The 23,063-nt window shown below is 42.5% G+C and overlaps 1 protein-coding gene across 5 annotated transcripts in view; it reads left to right on the top strand.

Annotated features, from left to right (window-relative positions):
- Positions 1–19,975, top strand: part of arfgef3 (ARFGEF family member 3) — a 36,466-nt gene extending 16,491 nt beyond the window's left edge. For 2 of the 5 annotated variants that reach the window (XM_026355333.1, XM_026355331.1), the window contains exons 18-42: positions 44–151; positions 1,733–1,948; positions 3,123–3,233; positions 3,638–3,788; positions 3,943–4,257; positions 5,112–5,245; positions 5,437–5,612; positions 5,893–6,072; positions 6,175–6,316; positions 6,592–6,714; positions 6,969–7,072; positions 7,257–7,401; positions 7,528–7,656; positions 7,769–7,945; positions 8,412–8,526; positions 8,771–8,873; positions 10,154–10,285; positions 10,636–10,766; positions 10,930–10,938; positions 11,417–11,635; positions 11,736–11,907; positions 12,518–12,619; positions 13,029–13,414; positions 13,722–14,211; positions 14,453–19,975. In XM_026355333.1, the coding sequence (XP_026211118.1) occupies positions 44–151; positions 1,733–1,948; positions 3,123–3,233; positions 3,638–3,788; positions 3,943–4,257; positions 5,112–5,245; positions 5,437–5,612; positions 5,893–6,072; positions 6,175–6,316; positions 6,592–6,714; positions 6,969–7,072; positions 7,257–7,401; positions 7,528–7,656; positions 7,769–7,945; positions 8,412–8,526; positions 8,771–8,873; positions 10,154–10,285; positions 10,636–10,766; positions 10,930–10,938; positions 11,417–11,635; positions 11,736–11,907; positions 12,518–12,619; positions 13,029–13,414; positions 13,722–14,211; positions 14,453–14,644 (4,262 nt within the window). In that variant the 3' untranslated portion in view covers positions 14,645–19,975. The remainder of the gene's footprint in view (positions 1–43; positions 152–1,732; positions 1,949–3,122; positions 3,234–3,637; positions 3,789–3,942; positions 4,258–5,111; positions 5,246–5,436; positions 5,613–5,892; positions 6,073–6,174; positions 6,317–6,591; positions 6,715–6,968; positions 7,073–7,256; positions 7,402–7,527; positions 7,657–7,768; positions 7,946–8,411; positions 8,527–8,770; positions 8,874–10,153; positions 10,286–10,635; positions 10,767–10,929; positions 10,939–11,416; positions 11,636–11,735; positions 11,908–12,517; positions 12,620–13,028; positions 13,415–13,721; positions 14,212–14,452) is intronic. The other 3 variants (XM_026355335.1, XM_026355334.1, XM_026355336.1) reach the window with 3 other exon arrangements.
- Positions 19,976–23,063: the final 3,088 nt, after the last annotated feature.

The raw sequence follows: 23,063 nt of genomic DNA, 5'->3' as shown, positions 1-23,063 counted from the left end.
TCCCCTGTTTTCTCCCGTCTGTCCTCTCCTGTTCCTCTCTCAGACATCGACGGTCTGGGCAGCAGTGCGATTGGAGGTCAGATGATCAGGAGGGCGTCCAGCCGGTCGCCGCTCAGCTGTGACAAGGCCAGCAGTGACACTGTGATGGCAGGTCAGCAGCTCATTATTAGCTATTGTACTCAGCATTGTGTATAATGTGACAGGTGGGATGGTCTTCGCTGGCTTCAACGAGGCATCTGCTTCATTTTTATTGCTGGCATGAGGAACTGCAGTGTCCTGCAACGCCAAGATACATTTCTTTCCAATTTTCCATTACTGGAAAGCTGCATCTTGGGCTTGAATCCACTTTTCAACCCGTGTTCAAATGTTGTTTGGTTTAAATTTAAGGGGCCTCTTGTTACTCTTGATTGTGCTGATATTATTATTATTTCGATTTTTTAATTGTTCAACAGTCATTATCTTATTATTGATATTGTTCAGTATGTAAATTAGATTTTGATTTGTACATTTGTTATTTCTCCTCTGTCGTCAGTGGAGGTCAATAAACCTCTTAATTAAAAGATAAAGATGATGATGAAAGATGAAGGACTTTTCACAAATGGAGTAATTTTCAAAATACTCCACTAGAAATACTTGAAAAGGTGAAGCCTCACAGAATTGTGCTGCATGTTCAAGTGCTCCATCATATTTTGTGATTCAATGAAAATTAGAGGACATAGATAAGCAAGGCATTAACAGATGGTTTTATATTCTACTGTGCAACACAAACTAGAATCTACCCTGAAGTGCTGATGTGTGTTAATAAGTATATAGAGAGACCATGAAGCAGTACGCTGTGTATTACCATATTAACACCTTGCAGCAGGAATTAAATCAAAACAAAACAATCAAAACACTGATTTAAACCTGCAGGTGCTTCAAGTGAAAATCAATGGATAGAAGATGTTTTTATTTAAACTTTCATTTCAGTCCAGTTTTCTGCTTCAACACCAAACATCAACAACAAGCCTTCTTGTTGTTTGGTTGTTGGATGTTTTGCTTTTTTTGGATTGAAGTGTTTTTGCAGTTGAGCATTTAAACTGTGTTTTCTTGATCTGCTGCGCTTGTAGTTTAGTGCGTCAGTGAACTGTTTTATCCAATAAAGTCAGTTTAGTGGAGGTGACTACATATTTTAGAATGTTTAATGTAAAATACAGCAGATATGGGTTCATTGACTGTCATTTGATAAAACTGGAATTTGGAAGAAAAGAGACAGAACAGCAAAGAAACACGAAGGAATGGAGAAACAGACTGGTGAGGAAAAAAGAGGTGGAGAGAGATGGAGAAAATGAGTCAGGGACCACCTGTGCTGCTGCTGCATCCCCGTGGAGGACAAAGGATTGGCCAGAATTGCCATGGTAACCACTGCTGAGTCACCCCCGATGGCTGTAATGCTTTGTGTGTTTGTGTGCGCGCTAACAGCGTTATTGCTCCTATTTGACTTGCGAGCATCATTAGTTACTTTAACCACTCGCTGTGTAAATGCTCACTATCAGACTGAAACTGTGGGGCTTTGCAGCACGAGCTTAATGAACGTCAACACATTGATAATTTCTTTCTTTCTCCTGTAGCAGTTACTTCAGCTTTATTTCCTTCCCCAGCTCCTCGAGTCTCTTCCAAGCAGGTGGCAGCTCTAGGAAACTGTTCATCTCACTCCTGTCTCTAAAACAACAGGCCTGTTCATGTTTCTCAGGTGCTGTCTTGTCCCGCTTCATCCTTACCGGTGTGTGGAAAAACCTGATTGATGTGCTGTCCACGCCTCTGACGGGCCGCATGGCAGGGAGTTCCAAGGGCCTGGCCTTCATCCTGGGAGCAGAGGGGGTGAAAGAGCAGAGCCAGAGGGAGAGAGACACCATCTGTCTGAGTTTAGATGGCCTTCGCAAAGCTGCTGCGCTCAGCTGTGCCCTGGGTGAGTGAAATGTTAACCTGTTGACAAAATCCGACCCCTGCAGGGAATCCTCTGTTCTCCACTTAAACACAGGCAGAAAAGGACACAGTGAATACACAGTGTAGGAAAACTTGTCCTGGTGTTTACAGTGTGTGGTTGCTTGATAATCCTCCTCACTCTCCTGTCTTGCATTTGTTAGGTCAGGACAACGCACGATTGTAACCCATTACTAAGAAAAGCAGCTGTATGAAAGCTCAAAGCTGCATCACCTGGGCTGTGGATGGAGATCTTGGTCTTTTAGCAAATGATCTGATCGTGTACTACTCCCCTGTGAATCCATAACATCCCCAAAATCCTTAGGATGTAGTTTTAAATAATGTAGCAACTACTCTAATATGATGCTTCTATTTAGGTGTAGTGGAAGAATGAGAAGCTGCTGCTGGTGCAGCTCGCTGTCAGAAGCTTTTTATTGTTCATTTCAACTTGACACTAATTGGGCAGGGAGGGCACTTTATTTGCAGAACCATCAACGTGAACACCCAAATGAAGGTGATATGAAGAGGGCCAAAGTGTGATTTCTATCACATCTCTGCCAAACTTCAACCTGAGAAAAGGTCTAATTACCCAGAATAAGTGAGGACCCCTGTAATCAGATGAAGTGCTCCCCACTGAGCTGTATTTGCTGAGCATGGATTTTCTTGCTTAGCTGTATCTTGAGCAAAAACATCAACACTTCTGTCATTAGTGGAATGTGCCCAGTAACAACTGAAACATGATGGATGATCAGCAGCACTGCTGGAGGTTACAGACATGTTTTAGAGAGGATATCAGGGGACAAGCGGTTTCAGAAGTCTGTTATTGACACTGGCACAACGATATGGCCAATATTCAGCACAGAAGCACTAATGAATATGAATGAACACATGTTGTACAACCTCAGCTGTAGAGAGGGGACAGTACGTGTGAAAACATGGTACCGTTTTTTCAGTGCCAGTTTAAATTTAAATACTCCCAAAGGAATAGAAAACCTATCCTGTATCTGTGCATGCAAAGCGCATCAGAAGAGTCAAAGCTTAAGAATTAAGAGTAAAGGTTATTTCTTCACTGTGCAGTGACGATGTACATGTTGAGAGAATGAATCAAGGTCACTAGAGGATCTTCATCATCACATTAAGTGCATGTGTATGTCTGTTAGGTGTGGCTGCCAACTGTGCGTCAGCTTTAGCCCAGATGGCTGCAGCCTCCTGTGTGCAGGAAGAGAAGGAGGAGAGAGAGATGGGAGAGCCGGGAGACGCCATCACACAAGGTACCGAGAGCATGAACAGTGTCCCTTATTCTACCTGCACTTAAATCGCAGCTGAGTGACAAAAATAAGAAGTTACCTGACACGACCTCAAGTAGATGATGAAAACGCACAAAGAAAGTCACTATTCAATTTTTAAAGTTGATCCCACTGACTTCGAACAAAAAATCAACCCAAAGCTTTAAGAAAAGGAGAGATGAAGATTTTCCCTCATTATATCAGAGTTTTGAATAATGTATCATGTAACATCAAAAAAAGGATGTTTGTTCTCTAATGGAGGCTCAACGTGCTCTGTCTGGAAGAAATGGGCCTTTAGTGACATCTAGTGACATGTCAATGTTTGTGAATGTTGGATATTGGTGGATCATCATGTCATATTTCTAATATGAATGTGTGCGTGTGTCTAGTGAAGCAGCGTGTCGAGCAGCGTCTGGAGCAGATCGGACGTCCTCAGGGAGTTCGTCTCCATACAGCCCATGTGTTGTGTATGGACGCCATCCTGAATGTGGGACTAGAGATGGGCAGCCACAACCATGACTGCTGGCCGCATGTCTTCAGGTAAACATATAACATACGGCAACATATACGACTGTCCTTCATCTGTTTTGGGCTTTAATTATTCATCTGAAACACAAAATGTTACTACCGTGCTAGACGTTCTGTCTCACCTTCTTCCTTTTCTTATTCTCTTGTTCCTCACATTCTCTCTCAGAGTGACTGAGTACATCAGTTCACTGGAGCACACCCACTTCAGTGACGGCTCCTCGCAGCCGTCCTCCCTGACCACCATCACCCAGCAGAGCCAACAGGCATCTGGCATCGACCTGGGGCTCGAGCTGAGCTGTGAATCCAGCACTGAGGCCTCAGAGATGGGCCTTAGCCAGCCGGTCATCCAGCCTCTGTCCATCCAGGAGCTGCTGAGAGAGAGTAGCAGAGGAGGCCGAGGGCTAGACCTGAAGAGCGGGAGCCTGATGATGGGAACAAGCGCTGCCAAGGCTGTTTGTACACTGTCAACACAGGCTGACAGGTAGGGAGCGGTGTCCTATTGAATAAATATCACAGTAAGAGCAATAGATTGAAAACTCACATGAATTTCAAAAGGGTTTCTAAATTAATTTTACTTTTAAAGATAACTTCTTATATGTTAGACAAATATGTAAACACACACAAAGTATTGTGTGACTGTAATTCGGGTGCAGCTCAGCAGGAGGTGATGTGGTTGTGGGTCACTGCCACAAGATGGCACTATTAACACACGTAGTAACCAGTACTGTGACACACTGCACCTCTGTCTTTGAACAAGGAAGGACATATTCATAAAGTGAGGACATATTCAAGGAATGATGAACAAAAAGGAGCAACAAATAAAAGAGAGGATGTTTTGGACATTTAGTGTTTCACAGCACTCAAACATTTTGAAAAACGGCTTCATCTGTGTGTGTTCCAACATCACAGCAGCTGTTAAAGTAGGTTCTCTGGCACAACCTCTGACACACACACACACACACACACACACACACACACACCCTCACACAGCTGCAGTGTGTGTGTGTGTGTGTGTGTGTTCATTCCAAGGATCATCTCTTACGTAACCAGTTATCTAGGCTGCTTTTAGGAGCAAATACAAAAAAATGTTCCTACTGATCTTTGGGAACAGATGGAGTGAACACATTTACAAGCTGAAAGTGGTGCCAAAACATAGTAAATACGCCTCTGCACAGGGCTGTCCCAAAAAAGAAGGTGGGGGGGGCTCAGCTTAAAGGGCAAAGCCACTGCATGTCTGCCTGGAAACTCTGCACTGAATATTCAGTGATAATACAGCAGCAAACTAAATGTAATAAAGTGTGTGTGTGTCTGTGTGTGTGTGTGTGTTCGTTCCAGGTTGTTTGAAGAAGCAGCTACCAAGCTGAACCTGGTGGGTCTGGTCGGCTTCCTGCAGCAGCTCAGGAAAGCTTCTCAGTCTCAGCTGTTTGACTCTGTTACTGAGACTGGAGACTATTCACTGGCGATGCCAGGTACAAACAAACACACGACTAACTTTACCCTCAAATACACTCAAAGAATAAATAAATGTGGCATCTGGATCTTTTTTTTTTTCTACCCTCCTGAGTTTGTTTACTAATACACCGAGTAACAGATTACATTACAGCACTGTTAAGAAAACTCTTTAAGATGTGATCCAGTATAAAACATAATCAGTGTGCAGAGTGTTTTCACCCTTTCTGGGTCCTGGCAGGAGAAGCCAAGTCGACCCTGGAGCGGCGCAGCGCTCTTCATCTCTTCCGTCTGGGTGAGGCCATGCTGAGGATTGTCAGGAACAAGAACCGGCCTCTGCTCCACATGATGAGAGCCTGGAGTGTGGTGGCACCACATTTAGTGGAGGTAGAGAGCTGCAACCTATTTCATAGTAACAACGATGTTAAAAAGAAAAGTACAGTAAATACAAGACCCGTCTGTGTCTAACAGACACTAATGTAACCAACAGTTTTCCTAGTTCTAGTAAACACAGTCTTCTTTATTTATTCCACCTCTCATCTCCTTTTAGTAAAACAGTATTTAATATACTTCATTATATTTACTTTATTCTTAGAATATTGTATTTTTTGTCCATTTTTTAGATGTTTAGTAGTTGAAGCGCAGTAAATGTTTCATTTGCTTCCAGGCAGCATGTCACAAAGAGCGCCACGTATCTCAGAAAGCCGTTTCCTTCATCCACGATGTTCTGACGGAGGTGCTGACGAGCTGGGCGGAGCTTCCACACTTTCATTTTAACGAGGCGTTGTTCAGGCCTTTTGAGCACATCATGCAGCTGGAGCTCTGCGATGAGGACGTCCAGGACCAGGTGAAGCCAAATCCTGCAAACACTTGTTCCAACAACTGCAAGACGTCCATCTCTGGTGTGTCATTAATGTTTGAATATCACCTTTTTGGTTTCTCCCTGCAGGTGATAACATCGATAGGTGAGCTGGTGGAGATGTGTTCTCCTCAGATCCTGTCAGGATGGAGGCCTCTGTTCAGCGCTCTGAGAACCGTCCATGGCAGCAAGACTGACACCAAAGACTACTTGCTGGGAGAATATTCCATGGGTATACCCGAAAATCTCTGCTCTAAGTAAAAACACATTAAATAGAATAAAACATGCAGCTCGTCACCTGACGGCTCTGAAGGTTGTTCTAAAGTCGCCCAGAGAATATTTGATTAATATATCACAAAGGTTAAGTTGTACTTGAGATGTTCTGTCATTTCTCTTTATCTGTTTATCAGCTAATTTCTCCTTCATCTCTTTTGTGTGGCCTCTTTCCATGTCTCCTCCCTACCTCCTTTCCTCCATCCTTCGTCCACCTCGTTAACTCTGCTGTAGGGAAGTCCCAGGCCCCAGTATTTGACGTCTTTGAAGCTTTCATCAACACCGACAACATCCAGGTCTTTGCCAACGCAGCCACTGACTACATCATGTGTCTCATGAAGTTCGTCAAAGGTTTAGGTTTGTGGATTAAATTTTTTGGAATCGGGCACCAAACCACGTGTTTCATTTAAAATGCTTACGACATGCAGCACAGCACAGTACAGTTTGTGTTTACTTCACATCTTAAATACACAAGAAGAAGAGAGGGTTTACTGCATGTGTGTGTATGAGCTGCCCTTTAACCTGAGTTGCCAGGGTTTAATTCCGTTTGTATCATATATAAATGTCAAAGCCTCTTGTTTTGTATCTGATCATTTCCTCTTTGTGTGTAGGAGAGGTGGACTATAAAGAGATCGGAGACTGTGTCCACGTGTCTGGTTACAGCTCCACTGACCTCTGCCTGCCGGCTCTGGACTACCTCCGTAAATGTTCTCAGGTAGAAACCACCTGTTCACACTAGGTGTTACACTGAGTACTTTTCTGATTGGAGACTGTTAATGTTGGACTACAGAGTGACCCCCCCATCACCTGGAAACAGTCGCGATCAGTGACAACAGGTCAGGTGATCGTTGCCCTTTCTTCTTCTCTGTGACTGATTGAAGCTCTGCTGTGTCTGACAGCTGTTAGCAAAGATCTACAAGATGCCGTCAAAGCCGGTGTTCCTGGGGGCACGGCTTGCCAGCCTGCCGATGAGATCGCAGGAGCGCTCCATCAGTAGTGAGGACGGGATGGACTGTGTCCTCCAGGAGTTCGATGATGACACAGGTAAAGACTGCTTCTTGATCTATTTTCTGTCTTTTAAAATATTTTTTTTTGTCTGTGTTGTTTTCTCTCCAGTCTCCCCTGATGTCTGCTGGTCTCTCAGTAACCGTGTCACGCTCTGTCCTGCAGGTCTGATCCAGGTGTGGATTTTGTTACTGGAGCAGCTGACAGCAGCTGTGTCAAACTGTCCTCGCCAGCACCAACCTCCAACCCTGGAGCTGCTCTTCACTCTGCTCAGAGAGGTCACGAATGTACCAGGTAACACACACACACACACACACACACACACACATGCTCTAAAACTATGCAGAAAAATCTAACTTGCACATTAAACTTAGTAAACCAGTCTAACTCTGACTCCTTCCTCCAGGTCCCGGCTTTGCCATCTTCTCCGTCATCCAGCTGCTGCTTCCTGTGATGTCACTGTGGCTGCAGCGAAGCCACGGCGATCACTCATACTGGGATGTGGCGGCAGCAAACTTTAAACACGCCATTGGCCTGTCGTGTGAGCTGGTGGTGGAGCATGTCAACAGTTTCATACACTCAGGTGACAGACTTGTGTGTTGTGTTTCCTCTGCTTCACATGTCTTTCCATTTTCCACAAATCAAAATCAGAATGTGTTCAACTGCAAACCTGGAACAGGAACGGTTTAGTGTTGTATTTATTGTCAATGTGATTATGAGGCTGAGCCACAGTTTGTGGTAAAGTTAGGAGAGAAAACAAGCAAGAAACACAAATACACACCTGGTGAAATGTAAAAACCTCAACTTCACACCTGTAATAAAATATCCTAAACTTTAGGTTCAGTCACGGGTGTGGTGAATTGTCATTGTCTCGTGAACAACGTGTGCTCATGCCCCGGAGTGAAGTGGAGCGTGATTGATGACTTGTTGTTCTACTGTCCTCCTCTTTAGACAAATTAAATTGTGGTCACTCCACCTCTATCCGATGTGCTCACGGGCTGTCGTGTCATCGTGCTGTGTGTGCGTCTGTGCGGCTTTAATCTCTGCAGATATTGGTTACGAGTCTCTGATCAACCTGATGCTAAAGGAACTGTTCAAGCTGCTCGTGGCCTGTGTGTCTGAACCTGCTGAGACCATCTCCAGAGTGGGCTGCTCGTGCATCAGGTGACCACACATAACTGCTCACTGTCTTGAAGAGGTGTAAATGGTCTGCAGCTGTCCACACACAGTCAGTTACACATCTGTCAGTGAACCATTTGAAACAATTTCTGTGGAGTTAGTGGACTAACAAACAGGAAAAATATTAAAACTATCAATGCTTCATTTTTCATCTGATGCTGGTACAGAATAGTTTGTCCCAGTCTAAACCAGCCACTCATGCTGTTTTGGCCTTTACTCTTCTCTCTAGGTACGTGCTGGTGACAGTGGGTCCAGTTTTCACAGAGGAAATGTGGAGGTTGGCCTGCTGTGCTGTGCAGGACGCTTTCTCTGCTACATTAGAGCCCGTCAAGGTACACACAAAAACTCACATGTATGCAATTTTATGCATATACCAAGTGCTGTATAGAGAAAATGAACAAGTATACAGTCATTGTACAGAAATTCACTCTCACATACTGAACAGGTCAGTCTGCTGTAAAACCACATAATCCATCCCCAATCTGAATCTGCTGGTTGGGACAGAAGTAATCTAAATGCTGCAGTTAATACTGTCAACATGCTGACACTCCATGTTAAGCTTGATAACCCCAGTTAACCTCTCTGACACACACACACACACACACACACACACACACACACACAGGTCGAGCCCTGCAGCTGGTTGTCTCCTCACTGTGTCAGTGCTGTCCCAGCTCTCTTCTCTCTATTAAATTGATTAAACCAGGAGGAGAAAGGAAAGAAAATCTGCTTTACAGCTTCTGTAGTTAACCCAAATTCTTGACTGATGACAACAGGTGAAATTTTAAACTTATTGTGATGCATAGACCTGTGTAAAGTGCTTTTCAGACGCAGTACATCTCACCCAACTAAAAAAGCCAAAGTGCTCAAATATAAATAGTCTAAAAGTCTGTGGTGGTACCTGCTTGTGTGGAAGTTGTGTTTGGTGGAGTTCAGCCTCACTGGGAGTTGAATCCAGCTCTAGTGCAGATACACGGAGAACAACACATGAAAGTGTTTTTGTGTGTGTTTGTGTTCAATGCAGGTGACAGCGACAGACATTTTATCAGTGGATGCTTTAGGTTCTGTGGCAGTTGACTGACTGATGCCAGCTAAGCAGCTTTACGGCTTAGAGCCACATCTGTGTGTGTGTGTGTGTGTGTGTGTGTGTGTGTGTGTGTGTGTGTGTGTGTGTGTGTGTGTGTGTGTGTTTAGAGTGAGAAATGATGATGATCTTATCACCACTGACAGATTTTCTTAGCTTGTTTCCGGGAAAATATCATTTTCAACTCCAACAGACCAAATGAATTGTGGTCATTTTACAGATGCTTCATGTTTCACAAACTTTATGTTGACTCCACATTCACACAGTTACAGTATCACACAGAAGCTTCCCAGTATAAACACAGTCTGACCTGTGGCGACTGAGCAGCTTCATCAGAATATTCAGGATCAAGGTTCAAGGACAGTGCTGTTTGCTGTTTTCTGCCTGCTGTCCTTAACTTACAGCTTATGCTTGCAGACATGTAGACATATGACCTTTTACTGAATTTATTAAAATGCTGATTTTATCTGATGCCAGGCTGCAGCTGATTAACTGGTCTCATTGATGCTCTTCTTCTTGTCTCTTTAGAACCTTCTAGCATGTTTTCATAGCGGCTCCGACAGTTTTTCTGGAGACGCCTGTGAGGTGAAGGTGGCAGCTCCATCTCACTCACCTTCAGCCGAGGCAGAGTACTGGAGGATCAAAGCTATGGCTCAGCAGGTCAGTGTGACTTCTGTGTGTGAGGCATCCACTATGTGTTACAGATTGAAGAAGTCCAAACATACTCAAGTTTGCATTAATTTTATGTTTATTAACTGTGGCTCAACATGTTTTGGTACTTTGTTAGTTCATTTGATTTACAGTAACTATGTTGTGGTTTGGTCACACTATGCACAGCATGTCAAAGAGGTCATCCTGCTAATGCAAAGGTCAAATAGAATTTAACTTTCTAACATCTCAGATGCTTAAGTAAAGTTTCAAGAAGAACATTATTACTAACAACACCACACAAATGTATAATTACTTGCTTGCCCAGGAGAGCTTGTTGAGATGTCCTCTTTGTGTTTCAGGTCTTTATGTTGGACACCCAGTGCTCTCCAAAGACGCCCAACAACAAGGATGGTTTTGAGCACGCTCAGTCCTGTGTTCTCATCATCGAGCTGCCATCTGATCAGCAGTCCAACGGACATGCTCAGAAGAGGTGGAGCATACACACACACACTCAAACACGTGTGTGATGATAATTGACTGACTTAACCTTTATTTTTTAAACCCACATTTAAACCGAGTTTCCCTGTTCTTTACTTAACTTAACTCTCCAAATCAAACTCTCTTTGCTCGTCTTTCTGCTGCTGTGGTTACAGGAAAATTGGGTAAGACAGTTTTCTGTGTATCAGTATTAAGTGTTGCACCAGTTGTCACGTAGACACAATTTGAATGCTGTCATGATGTTAAACTGAAGGTTGTGATTTCATTTTTCTTCATTTATGTTTGTCAAATTCAGAAGACCTTTAAAACAAATATGATTGGGTTGTGCAGCTCTGTCTATTCCTCCATTGACTCACACTCACTGTGCACAGTAATGGGCGTAATGTGTCAGTACTTACATGACTCTTCTCATGTTAAACAACTAGTTCTGGTGGTAAGAAAAGTTACGTGTCATCCAGACATTGAGTTTTCAGCAACATACTTAAGCTCCTCCATTGTTGTTAAAGCCCAGTAAATTTGTTCTATCACATGTAACTACAGTAGAAAATAGTTTCTTCCTTTCTTCCTCATTCATTATGAACTGACTCATTATGAACTGATTCATTATGAACTGACCCCCATCCTGGTTTTTAAATACTGTAGAATCCCATTCCGGACCATCGTGGTAAGCCTGCTGTCCCATCAAGTCCTGCTCCAAAACCTCTACGACATCCTACTGGAGGAGTTTGTCAAGCAGCCTGAAGGCAACGAAAGAGTCACACCTGTGACCTCTGACCCCAGCAGACCCACAGCAGGCTTCCTGCGCTACATCTCCATGACTAATTTAGCCATTATCCTGGATCTGCTGTTGGACTCGTACAGGTTACTGCAACAAGAAATTCACTAATACGTGCAGATGACAGTGATAAGTTAATTTGGTCATGATAAAGTTGATCAGCTTTATTGATCTCTTCTTCTGCAGGACGGCGCGGGACTTTGACACCCGGCCAGGTCTGAAGTACCTGCTGATGAAGGTGTCGGGTGTTTGTGGAGCTGCTAATCTTTACCGTCAGTCTGCCATGAGCTTCAACCTGTACTTCCAGGCGCTGCTGTGTGCCATACTGAGCCAAGCTGAAAGCATGACCGCACAGCAGGTAGCAACCAGTCATGGCAACTTTTTTGAAGCTTTATAGCTTTTAACTTAAATTTTAAATCATACTTTTAGTTTAAAGTTGCAATAATGCATGTTTATATTAAGTGGTCAGTCATTGGGATCATCCCATAGATCATCACCTGACTCTGCTGCTCTCAGCTCCTGTAGTGTCTTATCTTTCATCTTATTATCTTGTACAGCTCGTGACTTTATTGCTCTGATTTAGGCTCACTAACTCTTTAGCTGCCTGTTGTTCTGCCCTCAGGTGGAGAAAATCTTTTATTTTTCTACAGATCAAACTTCAGCTGAAAAAAACATATTTACATATTTACTACATTTATACCATGACATTTTTTTATTTGATTGGCGTTTAGTGCATTTAATTTATATTTGTGTGTTTTTAGTTTCATTTGATGAAACATGTTCAGAGCAGGAGTCTTTTTGTGTTTCAAAATAATACATTGAACATTATAGCTTACATAAGCATCTTTAGCAACTATCCAGAAACATTGTGTTGACTATGTAGCAACACATCAGCTACCACTTTGAAAACACAATCAACTACTAACTAAGTTATGTAGTTACTTATTTGAACCTTTGCTTGTATTCAGGTGAAGAGGATCCTGTATGAGGAAGAAGAGGGCAGCTCTGACTCCTCTCATCCTGGATCTGCTTCCTCAGAGGATGAAGACATCTTTGAAGAAACGGCACAGGTGACACACACATGCACAGGTCTTCTGTTTAGCAATAAATAGCAACAGCAGGGGTAAAAAGATTAACGGTCTTTTTGTGTTTTAGAGTTTGTGATAATATAAGCAGAACAACAACTGTGCCAAAAGCAAATAGACAAATAATGCGTTGGTGCACCTAGAGGTCACACTGATTGACAGTTGACACCAACTGCTCCACAGACACAGCAGAAGAACGGAGATAAAAGATTTCTCTTGATTAAACCTCCTGCTGCTCTTCATCCATTAGTATTTTCCTTTTTGTTCCATTTTATCCAGTTTGCCCTCAGAGGTTCTCCTGAACTTTTCACCCTCCAAATGTAACAAGGATAATACTCATGTTGTTGTACTATCCCAAATCACATCATCTACTTTACTCCGCATCCTCTGGCAGGTCAGCCCCCCTCGCAGTCGGGAAAAACGTCATCAGTGGCAAGCCCCCATCCCATCACTCAGCGTGCAGCCGCTGGGCAGCACCGACTGGGCTTGGCTCGTCAAACGCCTCTATAAACTGTGCATGGATCTGTGCAACAGCTATATTCAGATGCACCGGGATCTGGAGAGTACGCTGGAGGAGACGGCGCTACTGAGAGGGGGAGCGGCAGGAGGAGAACATGTCTTCTTCCTGCCTCTCTTCCAGTCTGAGACTTCCACCCCGACATCGACAGGTGGGCTTTCTGCGAGGGGGACGCCCTCAGAGGAAGGCGGGTACAGGAGTCAGACGGTGGACATGAGTGCAGCGTCACCAGCAGACACACCCACACCTAGTCCAGGATTCAGGTCTGACTTCAGTCATATCACAAAATGAGATGAACCAATATTGTGTGCACCCACGATAATGATTTGTTGTCTACAACATGATTAAAATGAATCCGTGGACTTCATTGACCATAAACAAACCAAACTAACCAGCTTCTTGCAATAGTGTTAGAAATTTCATCATCTTGGAATTCAGAGATGAGTTTAAGTTTCGACCTTCTTCTCTAGAAGAGGAAATGTTGTCGCCTCTCAGCTTCAACAAACAGATTTAAATTCAGCTGTAGTGTAGACAACATTCAGTCAGTGTCACATTTCCTTTCTCTCACAGCTGCACAGGAAGTCTGCCACACCACTTCCGTACCGGAGGAGAGAGGAGAGACTCCAGCATCACAGTGAGCTCAGTGGGAGGAGTGCCGGGCTGTACTGGACCAGGAAGGAGAAAGGAATGGTGGGAAAGCGCCGGGAACAAACTGTACACCATTGCCACAGACAAAACCATCAGTAAGCTGATGATGGAGTACAAACGCAGAAAACAGCAGCAGCAGCAGCCACAGCAGAGCCACGTCAACCTGTTCATGAAAGAACAGGGTCGGGCTGCGGCAACAGCAGGAATGGGGGTAGCTGGGGAAAGGAGGGGCCCTGTGGATCCCCAAAGGCCCCTGCAGAGACCCCAGCAGCTAGTGGACCAGCAGGCCCCCCCTCTGAGGCACTCAGTCAGTGCAGGACCTGAGGTTTTAAGGCAGGAGAAGAGGCCCCGTTCAGGATCCACCATCAGCTCCCACAGCATCTCACTGAGGGACTCTGAGGCTCAGATACAGGTACAGTACAGTGTTTGGGAGAATAGAATAGAATGAAAAATCACAATAGAAGAAGATCGTTATACAATAAAATCATAAAAATATACTCTATAACAATAAGGGCAAAGAAAGTTGAACCTTTTACGTTTCCTTTTTTAATCTTGTTTCTTCAAGTGTGAAATTAAAGAGAAGCAGGAAGTTTGATTGAACATATTCAAAATATGTTGATAGTAGGTTTTATTGTTCCTCCATCTCTCTGCAGGCTTGGACCAACATGGTCTTGACTCTCCTCAATCAGGTCCTCCTCCTATCAGACTCCTCTTTCCTAGCGCTGCAGCCGGCGCTCTACCCCTGTCTCAGCCAGCTCACCTGCCACGTGACCGACGCCAGAGTTCGCCAGGCACTGCGTGAATGGCTGGGCCGTGTTGGCAGACTCTATGACATCATCGTGTGACGCGGTGAAGCAATGCAACAGCTCCCGGTGAAGGGCCAGACAGTCAGTGAAGGACATAAATAGATGAAAGATAAATGAGATGGTTGCACTTGGTAGACGTGTCCACAGCACAGTAGATTGATGAAGAGTAGGATTGGCTAATGATGCAGTGCAGAGGAAGAGCGTGTCACGATGATGTACTATGATAAGTGTCTGATTGAATAATTGGCAGCATCTGATGTTGTCTTCTGGATTTGTGGATGACACCGGCTCACGTCATGTGACATTAGAGTATTTGAAAGGCTGATGACGGATGTGGTGAGGGTGGAGGATTTAACTGGCTTGTGAGAGACTCTTTGTGTGTAATGGAAACAACGAACTTCCCATTTCTGCTTTGTGATGCTCGTTAATTTCCACAACACACAAGTTGTGTTGACGTGTTTCACTTGACATCAGTTTGGGAAACCTGTTCTTTTTGCACAGTACTGTGTTGTTTGTCACAATGGCCTCATCCTATTGTTAATGCAGACGTAAATGAGCACATCTGCAATGACTTCTGCATATTGTAGTTCCTGCGCTTGGCTCATTCTTTTTCTTTCTTGTATTCACACAGTTTCGGTGGCCTGTGGAGTTTCCTTGGTAAAAACAAGCTTCATGTACCTTCAGTGCACCGCTCTGTTTCTTGGTACAGTAAACTTCTGTCAATGTTCACAAATGTGAAACGACATTTTTGTACCTTTCACCTGTTGAACAAACTCATCTTTATGGTTTTCATACGCTGCCTTCATGTGTAGCATGGGAGCATGGGATACAAACACTGTTCAGCAAATTTAACATACCGTTACATTCATTTCCTCGTGAAGCTTCTGAGAATAACATTTACATTTAATCTGATTGTATATGAATGTCTGTTGCTGCTATGAATTCTCTGTAGCTTTAAGTAATGTGCAAACCCATTCAGTTATTCACCATGTTGTGTATTTCTGCCCTGTTCTTCAAACCTTACAGTGACTGTATTTGTATTTGTTTTAACCACCATGCATTGTGTGTAAGTTAATGGTTAATATCTCCTACATGTTATTCTATCTGTATGTAGATGTTTTATTATTTAAATTATTGAATGTATCATATTGAGCATATTTAACTTTTTCTGAGAGTTAGTTTTCATGTGTACCTACTGTTTTTATTTATTTTTTGTTTGTTTGTTTTTTGCTGATATTTGAACCATGACACTGACATGATCCGGGCACTGACACTGTGGGATTGGATTCCTGTGGGGTTGCTAATGCCAATGCTAATACAGCTGGTTGGGTTTTCCATCACCCAGGATACCTCCTGTATCACTTTAACATTGGCAGTGTTTCTAACAGCGGCCGTTGTGTTGGTTTTAAAGGTTTTGAATCATCTGTTTAAATCCATCTTCCGTTGCTCGGTGATTGGCTCCCTTTATAATCAGTTTACCAAATACAAGTGTTACACAAGCTCCCATGATTTTTGCTGAATAATCTTTTAGTCTAAAGTGTCAGAAAGGAGAGAAAATGTATCCTCAGATAAAATCCAGAAAGCAAACAGAGTATGTACAACGTGACAAGTTCTCATTGGGTTGTTTGAACTTTAGCCTTTAGATTTCCAGACAGATTATGATCCTGTAGATTTGTATCTTTGTTCAGCACCAGCCTAAAGATAAACTCCATTTTTACATGGTTAATAACAACTACTGTCCTCTACCTACTTAACATGATAGTTGAAGACAATCGCTCGTATTTGCTGCCAGTCTGCTGTCACAAATCTGCTTTCATGGGATTGTTTGCTGATGTCTTTCCTCCATTCATGTTATTGTGCATTTTGGGACAGGTTATGACTGAATGAGTAACTGACTGAATGATTGAGAGGTCAGTGTTGATCTGATGCTTACTTCACCAGCTCGGCCCATATTGAGGCCAGACAGGCAGGTCGGGTAGGGCGGAGCATCTGAAGCTCCTAAGAAGATTTATTCTTCTTTTTTCGCCCACTTCATCAGCAGCTGATGGTCACTTTCAATTGCATGCACTGCTCTCAATTTACTGGCCTCATGTCTACTGTTGCTTCACTGACTCACATGTAGTAAATTTCTATCTCTCTGTCAAATTGAGTGACAATAAGCTGTGTCGTTGGCAGCTAGTACAGTACTGTCATCATAAGTCATCATGTCCCTTTTTTCACTTCAGTTGTGTGTCAGAGAAGCTGCATGTTATGGAACTTGAGAATTGGCCTCATCGTTCAGCTGCAGGTAGTGCTACTTCAGACACCGTTAGGGTCCAGATATAAGACAGACATCTATGACAAGAGGGAATCTGTTCTTATTATACTGTAATGTCTCCCAAAGGTTCTGACCAAAGATTATTAACCATGTTGTCTGAACATTGATAGTAGTCTTTTATTTCATCTTATGCTATTTAGTGCTTCAAAAACATTTCATCACATTACAGATTTGGTTTGCACATCGTGCCAGAACCTGTGGAACCTTTGTGTTGTTGTGTGCATGAATCTAAATCTGTTCCACATGTGAGACTTTCAGAACATTAGATGTTTATGATAGGAAATCAAATGTTTGCATGATAAATTAGTCATGTGATGCCTCTCTGATTCTTCTTATGTTATTTTTAGGTGTTTCTCACTCATGTAATATTAAACTGTATTTCTTTGCTTATCCTGCCACAGTGAAGTGACATCAGACACTAGATCAACAAATTCTCTTATTAATTTAGTTCTTTGCACTTCAGCTCTCTGTGGGTCGTAATTTCCAGCTCTCCAGTAAATGACAAACAAACCTTAGTGTCACGCCTCAGTGTCCAGTCCTGTGTCTGCTGTCTCTGCTCTCCCTCAGCCCCTCCCAGTGTCCCTGGCCCGTCCCAGTGTGTCCTTATTCCCTGCTGTTTGAGGGCGAGCAGCGAGCGGACAGATGTTGACAGCCATCAGTGTGATCAGCAGCAGTAAAGGGAAGGATTTAGTTGGTGTTAAGTCCATGACAGTGTTTCCATCTAAAAAAAGCAGCGACTAATGTGTCAGTGTCATGTAACCATCCTCCACCAGCAGTTTGTGTTCATTTACACTTCGCCTGGTTTTCATTCAGTCCGATAGTCTCTGTGTTTCTTATGAGTCTGCACTTCTGAGTTGTAATACTAATGTACATTTGGCATAGTGGAGCTGACATTAGGAGAGACTGAATTCTGAATGTAGTGGTTGTAGCACTGAAGATGATCACATACTTCATCTGCACTCTAAGCAGATTTGATGCTCTATAGGGAAAAAACTCTTAGGACATCCAGATCCATCCGTTGTCACATGTTCCATCACCACAAAGAGTTTACAAGGTTTTAGTCCTTTGATTGCTTTCTGATTCGCCAGTGTGACAGCTTCATCTTATGATCTCATATCCTTATGCGCTGGGAAAGTGTAATCGCAGTTCTCCAATAATGTACAGTAAAGTCATCAGCAGTTTAGTGTCTTATTGGACAGTTGAGAGATTACAGGCAGGCAGTGACCTACTATACTTGGTTTCCTCAGATATCCAATTGTTAGTTTATCTTTAAAAGAACTTACTATAAAAAAAAACTGGTTGTTTGGCTTAGTTAATGAATTTGTGGTGGTCGAGCGACTGTCTGAAAGCGTAGGAGTGAAAGCAAAGCAGCTTTGGCTGCGTTGTCCTGTTGTCCCGTAATGACAGAGGAGCTGTGTAAATGACCCAGACATCTGACACAGTTTCTAAGTGAAGAATCACATGATTGGCAGAGTGATAAGAACGCAATGAACCAAAGAAATGAGAGCGAATCAGTCGACTAAAGGGGAAATATCACATTTTCAGGTGCAGTGCGTTACCATCAGTTTGTTCCTTAAGAAATAGAACAGTTTGTGTTGTTAATGAGAATAAACAGGTTTAAACAGGCTTCGTGCAAGATGATAATGGAATCCATGCAGTACAACAAGACAATGTAAACCTGCATGTAGCCACAAGTTGCTCTTACCCAACTTTGTCGTTCTCATTTCTCAGAATTTCCTCTACTATGGCAAAACAAACCATTCTTGCAGGTAGAGCTGCCTGATCACATAATCAAATCATCACTTACTGGCTGTGGAGATGTTTTGGTACATTTGTTCCTTCAGTGCATCTGCTACATGAAGGTCTTCATTAAACATGCTTGGTGTTATCATGTTCTACCAGCCTAATGTGGAGCCGGACTCGAGGCGCTGCACTGATCAGAAGTCAGTTTACTTATCGTGATGAGGAGTGTGCAGTCTGTGAAGGTTCAGTGTGTTCAGTGGCTCTGTGGGCGCTTTAAAAGCCTGAGAACATTAATATATAATAAAATAACCCAAATCATTCAGAGGTTGAGTTAAAGCAATCTGATTTCTTCTTGTTAGCTCTAAACATTTCACTGTGCCAGCCCAACTCCCCTCAGTCTGAGGAGAGCTGGTTAAAGACTTGAGTTGTGTCCTCGATCGTGGTTTCACTTCTCACCTGACCTGAACAACCTGCAGTGTGTGCATGCAGTTTTATACATGTGGACATTAACCGTGCATGGATCATTTAATAAAAGATGTGGTTGAGTTGCACAGTTGGATTTTGGAGTTTAGACTACATGTCTGGATATCTCAGCCTCTGGTGCTTTGCTTTCAACCAGTGTTTTAAATTAAAGTAAATCACTTTTTTAATTAAATATGCAGGAAAAAAAACATTTTGTTGAATTAATTCACTGACTTGAACTAAACCAAAGGACCACTGTTGCTTCTTTTTTATGTTTCACTTAACATTGCTGAGCTTCATAATCTTCTTTTGTGTTAACCCCGTTCTTTTTTAACTGGACCTAGTTTAAACCAGAAAAACTGGATCTGTCAGTCAGACGAGGTGGAAACTGAGAATCTAACACAAACACACTTTTCTTTGTATTTGTGTCCATTTGAATGATAAAATCTCACTGATGCAGAAACTGGTTTGAGTGAAAATAAATAAATAAAAAGTGTGTGACATATACGTGACTATTCCTGCAGATGAATGTGCAAAGGTTTGTGAAGTGAACACAGGTTTTCTGCACATTCATCCAGCTCAGTTTGTCTGTTTGCTTCCTTCACTGACCTTGATGCTTCACCTTGACCGACATCAGCAGGTCAGCTAATGTTGTGACTGTGGTTTCTAAAAGTGTATTTTTTCTGCTTTTGATATCAAAGAACAGCTCCTGTTCTCTTTCTTCTGGATGTTTCCAGCCTGCTCTTGGCTTTCCTCTTTTCTCCTGAGCTCGGTCTTACAGTTGTGTAACTGCTGTTTGTTTCAAAACGCTTTTTCCAGCAGGCCTGTCTGCTCTGTGTGTGTGCACAATAAAGGCAGTTTGTCTCAAGTGTTTGTCCTCATGATGTACACACACAGCTTCACATCTACACTATGACAATTGATTTAAATGTCCCCTCTCATTAATAATGGTTGCTGAAGTCAAATATTAAAGTCTGAGAAGTTCCCACAAGGTAACAGTGCTATACCTGAGGATAGTTTTTAGAGTTTACTACTTCAAATTGGTTTCAGTTAATCAGACTAGATTAGGGAGATTAGCTTTTCTGTTTATTTACTACAGTATAACTTACAGAGCTGTGCTTTCAAAGTAGCTTCCTCAGCACAGTCTGACTTCTCACCAGACAAATGCTTAATAACATCAGACTTTTGTTCAGTTTGCTGAAAGTCTGAGTTTCAGTTTGAGTGACCTCTGTTTAGAGCAAAGAGATGTTTAGATTAAGTGTTTAACAGCTGAGGATTCTCCATCTCTTCCTAATACCTGCTGTCACCAATTTGACTTTGGACACTACTGTGACCAAAGGAGAAGAAATAGTTAAATTAAAATTAGAAAATTAAGTTAAGTTAAAAAAAATCATCTAAAAAAAAAAATAGTCAATTTGTTTCTGTCAAACCGAAATACTGGTGTTTTCCTTTACTTTCCTCATTCTCTCTATTATTTCTTTTCCACACACACACACACACACACACACTTGAGTTGTTTTGCAGCTGACAGCAGCTGTAAATCCTCCCATCAGGACCACTGACGTGTCTCCTCTCAGCTGGACACAGGGACTGTCTGCTGCCCTCGTTTCTTTTCCCCTCCTCCCCCCTCACATTTATTATCTCGGCCCAATTGCTTCATCTCTGCAGTTCGTGTCCCGTTGATCTGACAGCAGACTCGTCCTCATCTCAGTCCCTGTGGCCCCTGGCTCCGGCTGGGCTTCAGATCCTCCATCCATCCACTATGCGATCTCTGCTGGAGAGCAGCTGGATGAAGTTTGGACCGGCTGGCCGGGACTTTGTTGACTGGTCACCTGGACCTTCAGCTCTCCCCTCCACAGACAGACAGGTAACACTGAGTTTATTCAAATCCTTATCTATTGACCTTATAAATTAATCTGTTAATTTATTTAATCATAATGTAGAACAGCCAACTGTAAATGCTTTCACAGCTTTTCGATGTTAATGAACTAATTACTTTTTGTGGTATTTTACAAAACAACGTTTAGTAATAAACTGAGTAGCTTCTAAAGATTTTCTGTCTTCATGCACTGACGACACAAATCTGCAAATTGAGATGATTCAGTGTATAAACGGTGAAATGCCAGATAATGTGATACAGTAATTATAAACCCGAATTAATGTGGTATTTCAGATTTTTCTGCATTAGACTGATTTTATTAAAAATATTTAGATGTTTTAAGTAAGGAGGTTTTCCACACTGTGACAACCCACTAAAGCAAAAAGGGTGTTTAGTGTTTGAATGAAACTTCTGCCTGTGTGCTCACACTGAGCTGCACCTTCACTGATGGAACAGACTAAACAGATGTTTGTGACTGAGTGCGCCCTCTGTGGGCCAGATGTTATCTGCAGTGCTTAAAAAGGAAACTAATGTAAATTCACATATGAAAATCTACATTCGTGTTAAAATCATTGACATACAACATGATAATATATTTTAATATATGTGACTGTCATTATCCACATTTCACACAACACTAGTTTTGCTATTTCTACTTCAAATGCTGAAACTTATTAACTTGTTAACATGGAAAATGTAATAAATAGAATAGAATAAATCAGATTTTTCTGGAACCTTCAGTGTGGTTGTAAGAGACAATCCCCCGTATTACTTATGTAATAATACTTATCCTATAATACTGTATTTTTCTACTCTGCCTTCTTTGTGTATTTGTACACACTGTTTGCAGTAATTTATTTTTCACAATTTATATTCTTACATGAAAAAGTAACAGAATTACTTTTTGTAAAATTATTTTGAAATTAAAATGGATCACATATAAATATCTAATCTCTTTTTTATTTTGTTTTGCTCACAGGGCCAGAGCTCAAGCGAGGCCATCATCAGTGCAGGGTCCATCACCTACATCGTCATAGCAACTGTCTCCTTCTTCCTCCTTCTCCTCAGCATCCTCAGTTTTCTGATCTGGCGCCGCAGACGAGGTTTCAGCCTCAACGGCAAGCTGGGCTTAGCCAACGTGATCGCCCTGGAGGACCTGCAGGACCCGGAGAGGAACTGTGAGCTGCTGTCCTCCCTCCGACGCAGCAGGGGGCAGCACCAGCTCCCCAGCTCCAGCTCTGAGCAGGATGTGACAGATGGCGTGTTCCTCATGGTCTACCTGCCCTCACCCTATGAACAGACTCTCACCAGGATCGCTAGAGCCGCCAGCACAAGCAGCTCCAAGGACATGGAGCTGCTGCCACCGAGTCCTGGACCAGAGACGGGCAGCAGAGACGAGGAAGACAGGTCAAGGATAAACGACAAGACGGTCCTAGAGGAAGAAATGAAAGATTGAACAAAAATGGAGAACAGAAAAGAATGGAAGATGGTAATGTAAATGCCATGATAACTTCTTCTAACACCCTTGATCTAGCGCATGAGAGACACAAAGAATACAACATTGTCCCCTGACCCTGTCCATCAAGACCTCTGTAAATCTGCCAATGAAGAAACTGTGATTTTCATACAGACTAGGATCCAACGCACATAACCTGTCTTCAGAGCTCCCGTTGGATGATATCGTCCTTTTAAACATAAAGCTCATAAGTCTTCTGATTCTGATACCCTATGACCTCTGAGATTCCAGTAGGAAAGTCGACCCCCAGCTGTACCCTGCACCATCCTGAACCGTATGCAGTGTGAAAACAACTGCACAGAGATATCAATTCCTTATACCTAACCTGGAAAGACAAACACATTTGATTAGTTTGTTTGCACCTGGGATTGTAAAAATGTATATTTGACTGAGACACATTATATTTTCTACTTTAATGTATATTTTATGAGTAATGTTGTTGTAGGAGTTTCCAGTTATGTCCTTAAATATTACAATTATTATTATTAAATAAATTAAAATGATTAAAACAGCACAATCTTCTTTTTGTTATACCAGTATT

The sequence above is a fragment of the Anabas testudineus genome, chromosome 15 (genome assembly GCF_900324465.2).
Source record: "Anabas testudineus chromosome 15, fAnaTes1.2, whole genome shotgun sequence".
NCBI classification, from domain to species: domain Eukaryota; kingdom Metazoa; phylum Chordata; class Actinopteri; order Anabantiformes; family Anabantidae; genus Anabas; species Anabas testudineus.
Note: the sequence above shows the minus strand (reverse complement) of the source record. Positions and strands in the feature narration are given on the sequence as shown.